Source organism: Delphinus delphis, chromosome 1 (assembly GCF_949987515.2).
Source record: "Delphinus delphis chromosome 1, mDelDel1.2, whole genome shotgun sequence".
Taxonomy (NCBI): Eukaryota; Metazoa; Chordata; class Mammalia; order Artiodactyla; family Delphinidae; genus Delphinus; species Delphinus delphis.
Window position 1 is genome coordinate 15,983,967 of NC_082683.1, and position 16,269 is coordinate 16,000,235.

Sequence of the window (16,269 nt, forward strand, 5' to 3'; positions counted from 1 at the left end):
CTACTAAAATCAAGTCAATAGTCTGTCATTCTGAAATGCCTTATATTTGATCATCCATATCACTTGTTCCGTAAACTGGGCTCTGAGAAGTACCTCACCAATCGGCCACAAGAGGGGGAAGCAAGCAGATTCCTAGACCTTAACAACTTTGGTTATGTCTGTTTTATATGCTGAGCATTCACTTTAGATATTTTGAAGATTTGAAATCACTCTTCTCCTCTGAATGGTTTAGCAGAATTTAAAGTAACCCCATGATGAAATCAAAATTCTGTCAAACTTTGGGGGGGGGGTCCATTTTCTATCATAGTTTGCTAAACCTCAGCTTCTCCTGGAAAGCCTTGATGTCTAAAAGCAAGAAAGTGAACTCTTAGATGATCACGATAACCACATTCTGCAACAGGAACAAAAAGGTGTTTGACATAACTTGTTAATAACCTTTGTAAATAATTAAAGAAGACACCCTGCACTCAAGAAGCTCATTTATGTACTACTAAAAAGTAAGAGGTATACCTATAATACATTTAAATATGCTCTGAATAACACAGGCAATCATCTCAAACACAGTTCAATAAAAATGTTTAAATTCTCAATTTTAATGTTTATATTATCACAGAGTGTAGCATTTAACTCCTAAGACTCCATATCGAAAATATAAAATACTCATTTAATGATGAGGTTTCCATAGGAATGCAGCTCCTTTTGGTACCATGCAATAATAGTTCATTAGGAAGAGTGGCAGCAGCTATGCTCTGAATGTGAAGACAATACAGAGAAATATTACCAATAAAAAGTTGGAAGTTATAACAGTTTACAAAGAGAAACAACATGTCTGTTTAAATATCATTTAGATATTCGAGGCTATGAGACAACTGACAGAAAGGAAAAGTACAGTCAAGTGGCTATAGAAGAAAGAAGAGCTCAGTAGAGGTTAGTGAACAAAAAATACACCTCATCATCCATCATGGCACATTCTGTCTTACCTGAGGAGGAGTAGGTGTGGATGTGGGTCTCCCTATGGGTGGAGTAGGATTTCTGCTGCCACCTCCAGACATAATCTCCTCTGTTATGTCTTTACCTCCCTGGTTTGGATCTCGAATTCTTATCTATAAGGTTACAAATAAGATGGCATATTTATGGATGGGTGCCTGTGTAGTAGATTTACAGGCATATGATGTATAAAGATGCAAACTGGGAAATCTCTCAAACATCACAGTTGACAATCACCACATCTGACTTGATTTCAATCACGGAACCAGAGGAGGTCATTCAGAAGAATTTAGGCCATTAGCTCTGACTTGAATTAATTAGCACAACAAGCTAAAATGAAACCTAGTTGGAAAAATTTCTAGGTCAAAAAGGCAAAGTATTAACACTTGTCTTTTAAGCAATGCCAAATTCACTGATTTTATTTATAATGCTTAACATAAGACAAGATTCATAAAAGAGTTTTAAAATATGGAAGTTACTATCTAAAGTTTTAAAGTCCTTAAATGGTTCTCTAACAAAATGTACACTATCCATATCCTAGGACTCAGAAACAGGGATTTATGCTGCAGATAACCTTGTATATGCATGTAAAGATGCTCACTGCAATACTGTTTTTTTTCCCAGCAAAGACACAGAAAGATTCTAAAGGCTGATCAAGAACATAGTAGTTAAAACTTTACGCTACAATATGTGGAACCTAGAAAAATCGTACAGATGAACCGGTCTGCAGGGCAGAAATAGAGACACAGATGTAGAGAACAAACATATGGACACCAAGGGGGGAAAGTGGCGAGGGGCGGCGGTGGTGTAATGAATTGGGAGATTGGGATTGACATATATACATTAATATGTATAAAATGGATAACTAATAAGAACCTGCTGTATAAAAAAAAAAAATTTATGCTACATCCTTACAATTAAATACCAAACAGCCAGTAGAAAAAATGAAATTGATCTACATGTACTAATATGGAATGACTGTCAAGATGTATTGGTAAATGAAAAGATGCAAGATACAGAACAATGTGTATGGTCTTCTTTTAATTTTTTTGAAGGCTACCTATGCATAGACATCAGTGGAGATGGTGCTATAATGGAGGTGGAGTACTTGGGTCTAGGCCTTCCATCCTAGGACAGTGCTGAAAGCCCCCCTCTGCTTGTCATTAAATCCAGACCTTATCAAGCTAGCCTTGGCTTCTTGAAAATGTCAAAGAATTCACTGATAAAACCATTTGTATCTGGAAGCTTTCCTGGGAGTAAGTCTTTATTAAGATTTCTACTATCAGCTATTTTTTCAGGTATAGAATCTTATGCTTACTATAGTTTTTTGGGTTTTTTTAAATTAATTAATTAATTTATTTATTTTTGGCTGCACTGGGTCTTCGTTGCTGTGCATGGGCTCTTCTCTAGTTGCAGTGAGCAGGGACTACTCTTCATCGCGGTGCACGGGCTTCTCGTTGCAGTAGCTTCTCTTGTGGCGGAGCACGGGCTCTAGGTGCACGGGCTTTAGTAGTTGTGGCACACAGGCTCAGTAGTTGTGGTGCACGGGCTTAGTTGCTCTGCAGCATGTGGGATCTTCCCGGACCAGGGCTCAAACCCGTGTCTCCTGCACTGGCAGGCGGATTCTTAACCGCTGCAACACCAGGGAAGTCCCCTACTACAGTTTTATGTACTGTTTTACAATTCATTTATTCTACTTTCTTCTTCAGTAACATCTATTAATACCGTGTTCCATTTTCATTATTTTCTTTATTAATTTTTCTGCATTCTGAGAGTGTTCTTCAAGTCCAACATCTACCATGCTGTGTCAACATTTCCACAGCAGTTTCTCAACTGTAGTGTCATGATACATTGGCATGTCATGGTTATTATGATGTGTGCACAAATAATTTGTCTCTGATAAAAAAAGAACCAAAGTTCTGAACCTCATTAATTTTTATTAAATGAGAGTACTTGCAAGAGTATTGCTATGATCTCACTCCCACCTATTTTATTTGTGTGAATGTGGGAATCTCTTATAAACATCATTCATTTTGTGTGTTCTGATGGATAAAAGATTGCAAGCCACTCTTCTACAAAATATTCTGCAGTGCGTATTTCATATTACTGTACTCCAATTCTCTTGGGCCTGCCTGAATAGATAGAGGCAAAGTCTCTGTAATTTATTTAAAACAATTACAATACATTTTCTAAATTCTGCTTTCTGTTTCTTAAAATAAATATATTCTATAGGAAAGATTTTTCTTGCTGTCCTTAATACTATGCCCGTTTTCTCTTGTGCTATTTTTCCCCTGTCAATTCATATTTGAATACAGAGCTGACTAGGACTAGAGTTAAAGGACAACAAGGATGTGAGAACCGAGCTCAAATTCCTCCCACTGAGTGAGACTTTAGAAGATTAAAACTTCCTGTTCTGGAGCTGGATGGCATGTTGTCATTTAGCATAGCTAGCTCAGTGCATGTTGAAAATTGATATTAAGCAAAGGGTACTTGCAATGTCTAATTATCTGCCCATACAAATCCTCCAAGTCTAGTGGTGAGGATATAAGGGAGGAATAAAAATTGGCAGTCATTTGGGAACTGAGGTGAATAATTATCACAGCTGTGGGTAAACTTATTTGATAAGTAAATGGACATTCAATTTTAAAGTGAGAAAACTTAATGAAGATCTCTTACTGTTTTTTTCTCTCTCTTGGCTGGAGGGGGCTGCTGCTGCGTAGGCACTATGATAGGTGCTGACTGATACACTGGCTGACTTGGGTAAAAAGGCGCTCCTAAAGAATTAGAAAAGAATGAAAAAAAGCATTCAGTTATTTTGTCAACCACTATAAGACTAGTAATGGCACTGTAAATCTAGACAATTAGTTAAAAAAAAAAAAAAGTAACAGACAAAAATAAGCATTCGTCTTGCTCAGCTCTTTCCCCCAGCTCCCCTCCAGCTACTGAAGTGGTCAAGGAATGATTCCCAAACAGTCATAAGCATCTATCTTTTCTTCAGCATCCACTATAAAAACAACTAAATAAGCAACTCCTGCAGAGTGCCACCAGAGTTACTGCTTAAAAAAAAATCTATCCTGGGGGCCCACTGCCTCCAACCGTGATTCTCAAACAAAGGTTTGTGTGGATATGTCTTGTGTGTGGGTTTGGTCAGGGGCAGGAGAATATATCTCATCATCTTGGGGGTTGGGGTGGTCTAATTCTTCTCCTTTACTTATGGAGAACCACTGCCACCGGGAGCTACCATTTAGGTTTGGCGAATGTCCTACTGTTGGGGCCGATAACAAGCAGCCTAGAGATAAAGTTCAACCACTAGGAATCCAGGTTCCAAACTACATTTTCTACCATTCTCAAACTCCACACCTTTGCTCTAAGCTATAACGTATTCCTATCCCTTGAGTAACATATTCCTATCCCTTGAGTACACCAATCTCTTCAACATTGTTCATGCCTATGACTGTACTGCCCTTCTGCCTGAAATTAACTTCTTCTACCTACCCACCTCAATGAATCCTTTTTAACTTTCAAAACTTTGACTATTGTTATAATTACTATTAAACCAGAGTGCTTATAGCAGAGGTGGTAAGAAGGGGTGAGATACTGGATATTTTTGAAAGTAGAACCTCCAGACTTGCAAATGGATTGGATGTGGGTGTGAGAGAAACAAGTGTCAAGGAAAATTCTTAAGGTCTGTCTGAGCAAGTGGAAGGATGGAGGTACTATTTACTGTGCTATTTATTTATTTACTGAGATGAGGAAGAGTACAATTTAGGGCAGAAAAATCAAGAGCTCAATTTTGGACATGTATAGTTTTGACATTCTCATTAGACTTTCAAACAGAGATATCAAGTAGGCCAAAAGAGACACAAGTCTGGAGTCGGTGAATAGGTATCCATTTTGGAATTAGACTATATGGAAGTATTTAAACCATGAGACTGGGTAACTCAGGAAATGAGTTCAAACAGAAAAGAAGCCCAAGGACTAAACTTTGAAGCACTCTATGCTGTTTATTTATTTATTTTAATAGTGACCTTTTTTTGGCGGCACTGCATTGCTTGCAGGATCTTAGTTCCCTGACCAGGGACTCAATCTGGACCCACAGCAGTGAAAGCACAGAGTCCTAACCACTGGATCACCATGGAACTACCAAGGCACTCTATGTTGTTTAGATATGTTGCACAGATATGAAGAAAACCCAGCAAAGGAGATGAATGGTCCAAGAATGGGCAGAGTGCTTAACTATGTCAAATGGTACTGGGAGGTCAATTAAGATTTAGCAAACTAGAATTCACTAGTGACCTCGACAAAAGTTGTTTGGGTGCGGGTGGAGGTGTGCATCCTCATCTGTCTTCAGAAAATGAAGACAGTGAGTACAGACAGCTCTTTTTCTTAAAAGTCTTATAGGGGGCTTCCCTGGTGGTGCAGTGGTTGAGAGTCCGCCTGCCGATGCAGGGGACACGGGTTCGTGCCCCAGTCCGGAAGGATCCCACGTGCCGCAGAGTGGCTGGGCCAGTGAGCCATGGCCGCTGGACCTGCGCGTCCGGAGCCTGTGCTCCGCGACAGGAGAGGCCGCGACAGTGAGAGGCCCGCGTACCGCAAAAAAAACAAAACAAAAAGTCTTAAAGGAAGCAAAAAAATGGGCTATAGGTGGACAAAAATATGAAGTAAAAAAAAAAACTTTTTTTTTTTTTAAAAGATGGGAATGAAACAATATACCTGTATGCTGATAAAACTAATCCAGCAGAGGGAGAAAAAAAAGTGGTAATGCAGGAAAGAGACAAGAGAACTGCTAGAGTAACAGCCTTAAATGGGTACATATATGATGGGTGCACAAGTGATGATTAGCCTTTAGTGGGAGAGATGGATAGCAGTCAAAGTAACAAGAAGGAAAGAAATGTGTATGAAGATAGTTAATACTGGTAAAATCCTTGGTACTTTAGTAAAAAGTCAAATAATGTAGGCTCCATTATCACTGTCATCATCGACATCTTCACCATCCCCACCATCATCATAATAATAATCCTCAAGTGGAAATTTCTCGGAAGCACTATGATTTGCAGTATCAGAACTCTGCAGGTATCAATCAGGTTTCAAGAACCAGATTTGGAAAAGAACTAAACAGGGCTGATGTAATCAGCATGACTAGGATTTGAATAAATTCAAAGACAAAAACACATTAGCTATCCTCTAGTTAGTGAGCAAAGTATTATCAAAACAGAGCTCAAATCAACAATTCTATACTACCATATTATGTCACTAGCTCCAAAACTCACAAAACAAACCCCTAAAATTGGTTTCAAATGCTGTTACACAAGCAATACAATTGGCTCACCTTGCCTTATTTTTTAAGCTAAGTGAAATAAGATCCAAAAGGTAAAACATAACTTAAAAAAAAAAAATCAGATTCTTCTAATGAATCAGTTCTGCATCAACATGATTGGGGCAGAGGCTGATGTATAATATATGCACAATAAATATCAGCTGAATAAACCTGGCAGAATAGGACAATCTCAATATAGTGGGGAGTTAAACACTAAATTAGTAAAACACTTAGTCAACTATGGATCCCAGCAGAGCAGGCCTTCTGCCCTACCAAACAATAGTTTTTTTTTTTTAATAATCTAATCCAACTTCTTACATAGGCAGGGACATTTAAAACATTTATTTTATTCTATTAAAAATGTGAGTCACTTTTGCATACCATTTATCAGGCAAGTTACTTAATGTCTCTGGAACTCTTATTCATGGAATGAGTTAGGTCTGTCTAGATCAGGAGGCCCAAATTCAGCTTAATACCATTTATTTTGTAAATAAAGTATTATGGGAAGACACCCACAAACAACACTTTATCTACTCTCTATGGCTGGTTTCCCACTACTATGGCAGAGCTGAATGGTTTGGGTTAAAGGTGGGTGTGGGGATGGGATCCTAGTTCTGCAAAGCCTGAGATATTTACTATATATGGTCCTTTATAGAAAAAGTTTGCTGACTCTTATTCTATATCAGTGGTTCTCCTAACACCAGTCTATATAAAAGGTGCCAATGATATATGGCAAAATATATACAATAATAACCATGAAATACACACACAACTACAGGCTTGCCAACTTGAAATTTTTGGAAAGGACTGTTCCTTTTTTGAAATTATTTCAGTCTTACTCTTTTGTTCTTAAAACAGCCTTCCTATAGGAAATGATACAATAAGTAGCAGTTCGCTTTAAAAGTCTTATTGGCAAAATTTTAAATGTAATAGTCATGTATGTTTCTTCCTTTATTTTCCTTTACTTTATATTTCACTTGCCCAGGATACTGAAAGATCTGGGAACAACTGGTCTAGTCAATATTTAGATTTCATCTCATTGGCAAAACCCCAAGCACAAACATCACGCAAATAAGTTCCTGAAAGGCAGGGAGAATACCTCAACATCTACATTCCACAGAATACTTAGCACAAATGTCTTACACATTGCAGGTCTTCCAAAACCTTGCAAAACTTTCAATTTTCCATAGAAACAAAGATAAATATAGTGGTTAAATATGCAGGCTGGCACATAAAAATCAATTTATCCCATAATATACCCATAATAATAATGTATTGCCGCTCTGCAAAAATACAATCAAACTGAATTTGAGGTGCCAAAAAAGTTTCCCACCTACACACACTACGGGGAACAATGACTCCCTCAGCTCTTACGAGCTGAACAAGGTGCCCAAGCCCCCATAGAGACTCAGGAAAAGAGTGGAAAGAAGATGACAGAAGGAAAGGGAAATGACATGACAGAGTGAGAAAAAAGGAGAGTATACTGGCTTGAAGTAAGAGAGAACGGGGCCATCTACCACTGTAAATTCTCAATCTTTTTTTCCTTCCTCAACATCACTGCCACCATCAACCACATCCCTTTGCTCCCAAAACTATGTTTTTCATCTTGGGCGATCACCCTCTAGGGTTGGCCTGGAAATAATTTCAGTCTCCATGAGGTATTTCTCATGTTAACAGGCATCAAAATATTTAAGAAACACTGACAAGAGAAAAACTGAAAAGCAACACTGAGCAAATACTATTCATTAGTTATTTTTCCTCAACACTATAGAAACACTGCAAAAATTATACAGAATTCTATGATCCTAGTTACTGAAATTCAATGTAGTTAAGAATATTTTTTGAGAACCACTGTTCAAGGTTTAAACCAAGTAGGGGAGTAAACTGTTAGTATGCAGGAGTGAAGTGCAAAGTTAAGGATGAAGAACTAAGAACTCTGGTGGTGGGGGGGGAAGCCCACCCAACTCACAAACTCCAGCAGTAGAGCAAGAAGGAACAAGTCTTGGATTCATTCCTTGCCAGTTCAGATAAAGGAAGGTCCTCTGCCCTAGAAGAAAGGACTCCTGCTTTGGAAAACAGAAGTAGGATCCCATCCCCACACCCACCTTTAATCCAACCCAAGATCAGGACAGGAGAGATGAAGAGGAAAGGGGAGGCAACAGGATCAGAGGGAAATTTAAGAAATGGAAGTGAAAAGGTAAGAGAAGGGGAGATTCCAAGAAAAGGAAATAGAAAGGGAATGTTTATGGCTTCTACACCATAAGACCAAGGCAATATAGCTGGAGGACCTATAATTGATGGGAACGATTAGATTACAACTTTTGATTCTGATAAAAACATACTAACTAGTGACAGGCTTTAAAACTAAAACATACGCCCAAATAACAAAAAGAACCTAAACTTCTATCAGCAGAGAACTAGACTATGATTTATTCTTAAAATGGAATACTATGTAGCTTGAAATTCTATAGGCAATGAAATGGAAAGATGTCCATGAATATGTCGTGAGATGGGGAAAAAAACCAGGAAGTTTTAGAACATTAAAAATAGTATGTGCCCATTTGCATTAAAAATTATTTAAATATGAATAAAAAAAATGTTTCAATCTGTTAAATCATTATTGCTTTAGGGAGTAAGGAGGGACAAAAATTGGTTATTTCAACTTTTTATGTCCTACATTATTTGTATTTTTCATCAACTTGGTTACTTTCATAATTAAAAACTATCTTAAGATCGTCTTTCTAATCTTAAGGAAACTAGGAAAACAGTGTTTTAATCTAGGTGATGAACTACCTACTCAATGTCTACTGGATCTAGGTAAGAATTTCCTGGGGAAGAAAGAATATCTATCAAAAGGAACAGACATCAACAATATCTGAGATACAACTGCACCTCAATCTATTGCTTTTTTGTAAAAATAAATAAATATGGCTTATATATAATAGAAATAAATAAAACCAAAATGTTATAATACTGTATATACACATCATCAAAATATTTCTCTACTAGTAAACTCATCTATATTGTTTCCATATATACTGCAGCAGTAGTTTCAAGAGCAAGAAAGACGGCTGGCACAGACTTATAATGATGATATTTTCTGAGTCAAAAAATCATTTATGTGATCCGTAAATAAACAGTAGACTAAAATTCAGTGAGAAACCTTTCAAAATAATTTTGTAAATTCTAAGATACAATTGCATTCCCTTTGCAACATGGATTTGAAAGAGAAATACTGTTAATTTCAGCATGTTTACTCTGACAGATAATCTCATCTTAAAGTTTTTCTATTCAATAAATTCTAGATAACAACAACAGCCAATTTTACACCTCAAAATAATTTTAATTGGATTTAAATTTTCAGAGCAAGCATCAATACAAAGGCACTAGACTTGTGTGAAAACTGTGCCTTAGCTAAGTTCAAGGGATGCACAAGTACCTCAACAGTACTGGCAATATTCTATGTTGAAGCTGGGTAATGTGCATATATTATTTTCCTTTTAAACATATGTGTAAACATGTATTGTTCTGAAAATATCAAGTATTTCTTAGTAAAAATACCACTTAATAAAAAAAACCCACTTAATACCACTTTAATAAAGTTAAATAAACATATATATTTGAGACATTTAATGAACTTTTAAAGTATATCATTTTGAAACAGCAGTTTCACAAGTAACAGAAAGGTTTTCCTTTTCTAAAAGAAGTAAAGCTAGTTAACACTTGGTTGCTTTGCCTATTTCACCTCAAAACCTAAAGGAAACCTTCTTGGGTTATTCTAATACCCATCAATTATTCTATAAAGGTTTTTAACTGAGCCACTAATCCCAATGTTAGGAAACAGTTAGTGGATACATGTTTATCTAGGGTGGGTTACCATCTTAAAAGAACAAGTTAAAATTTTAATATGTCCTTGCTGTAATGGAAAAGAGCAATGCTTACTGAATTTTTTTAAAATAATTATTATTATTTTTTAAATAATTATTTTTTAATTAATTAACTAATTAATATTTTTGCTGGGTCTTCCCTGCTGCGCACGGGCTTTCTCTAGTTGCGGAGAGCAGGGGCTACTCTTCGTTTCAGTGCACGGGTTTCTCATTGCGGTGGCTTCTTTGGTGCGGAGCATGGGCTCTAGGTGCGCGGGCTTCAGTAGTTGTGGCATGTGGACTCAGTGGTTGTGGCTTGCGGGCTCTAGAGTGCAGGCTCAGTACTTGTGGCGCACGGGAGTAGTTGCTCCAACACATGTGGGATCTTCCCGGACCAGGGCTTGAACCCATGTCCCCTGCATTGGCAGGCGGATTCTTAACACTGCACCACCAGGGGGGTCCCCTTACTGAATCTTAAAGTTTAACTGTTCTAGTATTTGCTGATTTTATCACTTATAATTCGCCTTCTAAGGGAAAAAAACAAGTGTGGTATGTAGTAGAAATTTACTGAATAAAATCAGTAATTTTCATTACTCCTTAGTTTAGTATCGGTTCACACACCAAGTATAAGCTTGGTGCTTGCTTCTCTACATTAAAAATACTTGTAATTTTTCAAGGCATTTCCATTTAACTAATCCTCAAAACCTCCCCATGACACAGATCTTACCAAAATTTTGCAGAAAAGGAATCACAGGTATACTGAGTTAAATTCAGTCATCCCATGTATATTCTCTAAGTGCCTACCAGTCACTGTTCCCTAGGTGCTAGGGATATAGCACTAAACAAAACAAATAAAATTCCCTGCCTTCGTGGATATTACATTCTAGTGAGAAAACATTAACAAATGTTTTGGTAAATGGTGGTAAATGCTTAGAAAAAAAGAAATCATGGAAGGGAGATAAGGTATATTTATGCATTCAGCAAAAATCCAGCAACAATCTAGGTAATCATGAGCCAGCAGCAGACATCAGACTCTTGAGACATGGGCTTTTTGCAACAGAATTACCAGCTCCTTCAGAAGGTGTCATTAACTAAATGCGTTTCTATAATATTCTTTCCTTGTAAGCCACTCTAAAAAAAAAAAAAAGCTTTCAGGTCAGAACTGTTTGCAACATTTTATTTAAAAATCTTTCACACCACCAAACCTCACTACCTAAACTGACCTGCCAAACAACAAAATGGAATAAGCACAACAAACTAGCAGAAATTGCCTAATTTTTCATACTTACCATAAGCACTGGGGAAGTCCCCAGGTCCCGGTCCAGGATAAAAAGGACCTGGCCCTGGTGGTTGAACCGGATACTGCTGTGGGGGCCCAACATACGGAGGGCCACTATGACGGTACTGCAAGAGAGGGGTTACAGACATTTAGGAAGTAACATGAAGGTAGCTTACTATGGAAAAATAAAGGTGTGTGTGTGTGTGTGTGTGTGTGTGTGCGTGCGTGCGCGCGCGCGCATGTATGTGTGTATAAGAGAATCATTTAAAGGAGGTAAAGCCACTTTGTTAAACACGTTCAAAACACCTGCTTGCCATTAAGATGCAATGAGTAGATAAACAACAAGGATTTACTGTATAGCACAGGGAACTATATTCAGTATCTTGTAATAACCTATAATGGAAAAGAATTGGAAAAAATGAATATACATATGTATAACCAAATCACTTTGCTGCACACCTGAAACGAACACAATACTGTATATCAAATATACTTCAATTAAAAAAAAAAGATGTAATGAGGATGGAAAAAAAAGGTGCGCCTTAGGTAAAGCCATACAGCAAATCAGGGCACAGGAAGACATCAGCTCATTGTAAAATTATTTCAGGCTGATAGCTTTCAATGACACTGAATGGTATTACTGGAACAGGTAGTTATGGACTCTATTTTAGAGCAGCTGGTTGTGGGTAAGGGATTGGGAGAAAGCTAGGATATAAAAACAATTTCTCTACCATCTTAGAAAATTTTAAGAGATGAAGAAATATCTCCTTATGATATTATGAAAAATGACAAAATGGCTTAGACTTACATCCAACAGAAAAGTTCACACGTCACTAAAAACCAAAGCTACCAGCCACCCTCCCTGTTCCCTCTGATGAGAATCTGAGCTAATCCCCACTCTGCTGATGGACCACACGGATCTGAGAGATTACTTTACCTGTGGTATACAGTACTGAGGACCCTGGGGCACTGGGTACGGCATGGGCAGGTGGTTAACCATCATGATGTGCTGATTGGCCTGATACACTGCAGTGGGTGTCTGTGCACCAGGACGAATGGAAGGACTGCTGTTCGGGATGGTAGCTCTAGGAGGCTGTATTTGAGGCCTCTGGAAAAACTGAGGAGGAGAGAAAAAAATATATATATATATTTTTTACAAAGGGCAGTATGTAAATTTTACTATCTTGAGCTTTCTCCTTTTTTCCACTTATAAAAGTCTTATCAACTTGAATTAGAAATACAACATACATAAAGAGAGACTTAATTGCCTATATCTGGGTTCACAAAAAGCATTCCACACGAGGCACAGCCACACCGATTCACGCTTTGATCAATGCTGTCACTCATTTGAAAACAGTAGGGCAGCCTCACTTTTAAAATGAAATCTCAGCTAATTTAAACTAAAAATTCCATACCATAAATTATTAGTTTTAAAATGTGTGGTAAAATATAACAAAAGGGACAGTTGGTATCTCTCTAAAAGTTGTTCTGTTGTATAAAAGCATTGCTTCTTTCATAAAGAGTAGATAGCTCATTATCAACTTATTAAAAATTAAAGTAGTCCCGTAAAAAACTACCATTCAAGTCATTTATAAAGTATTTAGAATATCAATAAATCTTGCTGGACATAAAGATTTTCATCTCAGTTTATCAAGGTCAAATTAAACTAAAACCATCTGTAGGGTTGTCACACGCTAATTGTCACATGATACGAAAAGCCTTCATTTTGCAAATAGTGGCAATCTCATACTAAACTGAACCCAATTTTGCTTTCTCAAATAGTTTGCAATAGAAGTGGAAAATCTAGACGGGCTTGAGAATGGTCTGGAAGGAGCACATCTCAAATCTTTCAAATGGTAACCAGTACTTGTGGTTGTTTATGGTTTTCACTGCAGGCTTAAAAGCCTTGAAACAATATACCAATAGTAAATTCCCACCGTGAATGCGTGTATTCACCAGCAGACAATCAATCTCACTCTAATAATAATAATAAGAGAATAGAGAAATAAAGAGGCCATGCAGAACCAGTAGTTTGTTACCTGGATGGGTCTGAATCCTCCCTTCAATTATGAAGCAAGAAAGCAGCAGGAAACAGAAAGAAAGCCAATGGAAAAGCTTATAGATCAGTAGGAAGGGGTAGGACATAGCATGCAGCTCAACAAAAATATCTTTCTATTTAGTAATAATAGGAGAAGAAAGAAGATTAGAAAATCAGAATGACAATTCTCTACTTGAGAATTCAAGGGCACAAGAAACTGAAGAATCGAATGACATTTAATCAAAAGTAAATAAATCCAGTGGCAAAAATATTCTAATAGTAGCCAAAAGTATTAACAGCTTGAAAGGAAATGTATGCTTAGTGGACAAGTACCATTGGAACTACTGATTCCTACTCTTGGCTCTCCCCCATGATATGACTCAGCATTAGTTATTAAGCATCTCTATGATCTGCTCTCCATCTTCAATGGAGATGAGAGTTGACAGGAGAAGTGCCATTTGTTGCTTTTAAGTTTGCAAAAGTCCTAAGAAATACCTAAACCTTTCAACTTTTACCAGACTCCACATGACAGAAACTTGCTCTTTTCAGTTAACCAGGTATATAAGAGGCCACTTATAGCTTTAAAATGGGGAAATATAGTAATACTCTAAAAATGCTGTCTAGCTCCAAAGTCTCTTGAGTTGTCTCACAATTCCAGACATGAGTGTTGCTATTGGTCCAAATAACTGCAAGTTTGACCTTTGGGTCCACTCAGGTCTTATCATGTCCTACTCCTAAGCATCAAGCTACCCACAGGTGGTAGGAAGTAACTTGTCATCTTGTGCTGAATTGCAAGAATTGGGATCCAGTGCCCAAGGCTCATCCCCATTCAGCCCTCATACGCCAAGGGAAAGAAAGCCCTAAAGAGAATAAGTCACAGAAAAGCAACAGACAGTAAGGTATAGCAGGAGAATGAAGTGAATGGGGAAACCAGATGGGGGAAACTACAGAGAGTAGTTGGTGAAGATGAAAAGAAAATACAAGAGGCAAGGGTGATAACATAGGAACCTGGGCTGGGTCACAATGACAGCAATAGTCTTCAAGTTATCTCCACTGACACAGTTTTGGTGACAGACACAAGAATTTCTGTCATTTGCAACCAGGAACACTGGACTAGTAAACTTTCCAGGCTAGACTTCACTTCTCCTAATTACATAGCAGACAGAATCTATTATTCATCAATGTGAGCTGTGAACACATTTCAGGAATGAACTTAACCATTTTTATAACTCGGTGTATATATCACAGGAGCCACAAAACTGTTACAGGACTCAAGGAAAGGAGGGTCATTCACCTGGCTCAACTTACTGAGCACTACTAGATGTGAGCCACAGTGGATAAAAAGATTAATTCTGTAAGAATCTTTTCCATGAACTCTAGAGGGCAGGCAAGACAAGGAGAGTACTGAACGGATACAGGTGATGATCCACTGTGGTTATATTACCAACAAATTTTGTCAGAGTACTTATTGCCTTAAGACACATGGTGTTACGGGGAGGTGAGGGGGAGAGAGAGAGAGGAAACTAGTCCATTAACTTATGCAGAACAAGAAAAATAGGCATGGGTAAAGTTTTCCCATAAATACTTCTCTCACCACTATTTTCCAACTGTTCTGCTGGAATTTTTAACCAGCCTGTCTAGAATAACTGAGATTACATTTTATTCAAGGAGATTTCTGAATAGGATAAGACTGTTTACTTAAGCTGCTCTGAAAGAGAAACAAACAAATGTTTCTAATGATACTCTTAATATCAACATACAGCCAAGCCAGTAAAACACAAAATTTGTGGTTATGTGGACATACCATATTTTTTTTTTATAAACTAAGATTTCAGCTTTGAAGCTAAGTAGAAACTTGTATTAAACAGGAACACTAAATAACAACAATGAAGATTCATATAGTACTTTAAGCTACCAGGTACCACTCTAAGCACTTCACATATATCAATATATTAAGTTATCCTCACAACAAACCTCTAAGGCAGGTACTATTTTTAACACCACCATTAGATATATGGGGAAATTGAGGGACAGGGAGATTAAGTAACTTGCTAAAGGTCTGCCATGTGTAATTTAAACATATTCAGGTTCTGGGCCTGTACTTTTAACTGTTACACACTCTAACTCTCATGAAATGGAACACCCCTCATAATTTCAAACAAGTGACATCAGTCAGAAGAAATCTTTTCTTTTCAAAGGCTGAGGGATGTGGCACGACGTTTATCAAACTACACTGATGGGTAGCAGATCCCTCAATCGTAATTGATTTCTGGTAAGAAAACTCCATCAGTCACCTCATGAAATTCATGTTTATCATTCAGGAAAACAAATTTCTCCTACCTACAAGATTCTAATTCTCTATCTCCCTTAGAGTAACTGAAACTTGTTCATATGCTTTTTTATCCTTGGTACATTTAACAGGCCTACTTTTACTCAACTTCACTGCACTAAGATTTTTACTATGACAGGCTATTTGGAGCTTGTCTTTCCCTTTATAAAGTACACCATCTCTCTCTCTCTCTCTCTCTCTCTCTCTCTCTCTCTCTCTCTCACACACACACACACACACACACACACACACACACACACACACACACACAAACACGAGGTTCTAATATCTCCAGGACTAGAAAAGGTGTAACGGTTGGACATGCAAAGAAATAAAAAGAAATGGATTCTCTTTTTTGTACTCCCTCCTAACCATTCAATTGTAAATATAGAATTAGATTTAATAGTTGGTAGGCACGGCAGCAAACCACAGCTTATTGAAAAGAGTGTGTGG

At 37.5% G+C, this 16,269-nt stretch overlaps 1 protein-coding gene across 7 annotated transcripts in view; it reads right to left on the bottom strand.

Moving 5' to 3' along the window:
* The window catches only part of EIF4G3 (eukaryotic translation initiation factor 4 gamma 3), a 368,147-nt gene that overhangs the window by 154,312 nt on the left and 197,566 nt on the right, over positions 1-16,269 (bottom strand). For 4 of the 7 annotated variants that reach the window (XM_060015609.1, XM_060015626.1, XM_060015603.1 and 1 more), the window contains 4 exons: positions 12,387-12,566; positions 11,460-11,574; positions 3,664-3,761; positions 981-1,103 (listed from right to left, as the gene is read on the bottom strand). In XM_060015609.1, coding sequence (XP_059871592.1) covers positions 981-1,103; positions 3,664-3,761; positions 11,460-11,574; positions 12,387-12,566 — 516 coding nt within the window. Of the gene's footprint in view, positions 1-980; positions 1,104-3,663; positions 3,762-11,459; positions 11,575-12,386; positions 12,567-13,488; positions 13,510-16,269 lie in introns of all 7 variants that reach the window. The other 3 variants (XM_060015631.1, XM_060015621.1, XM_060015637.1) reach the window with 1 other exon arrangement.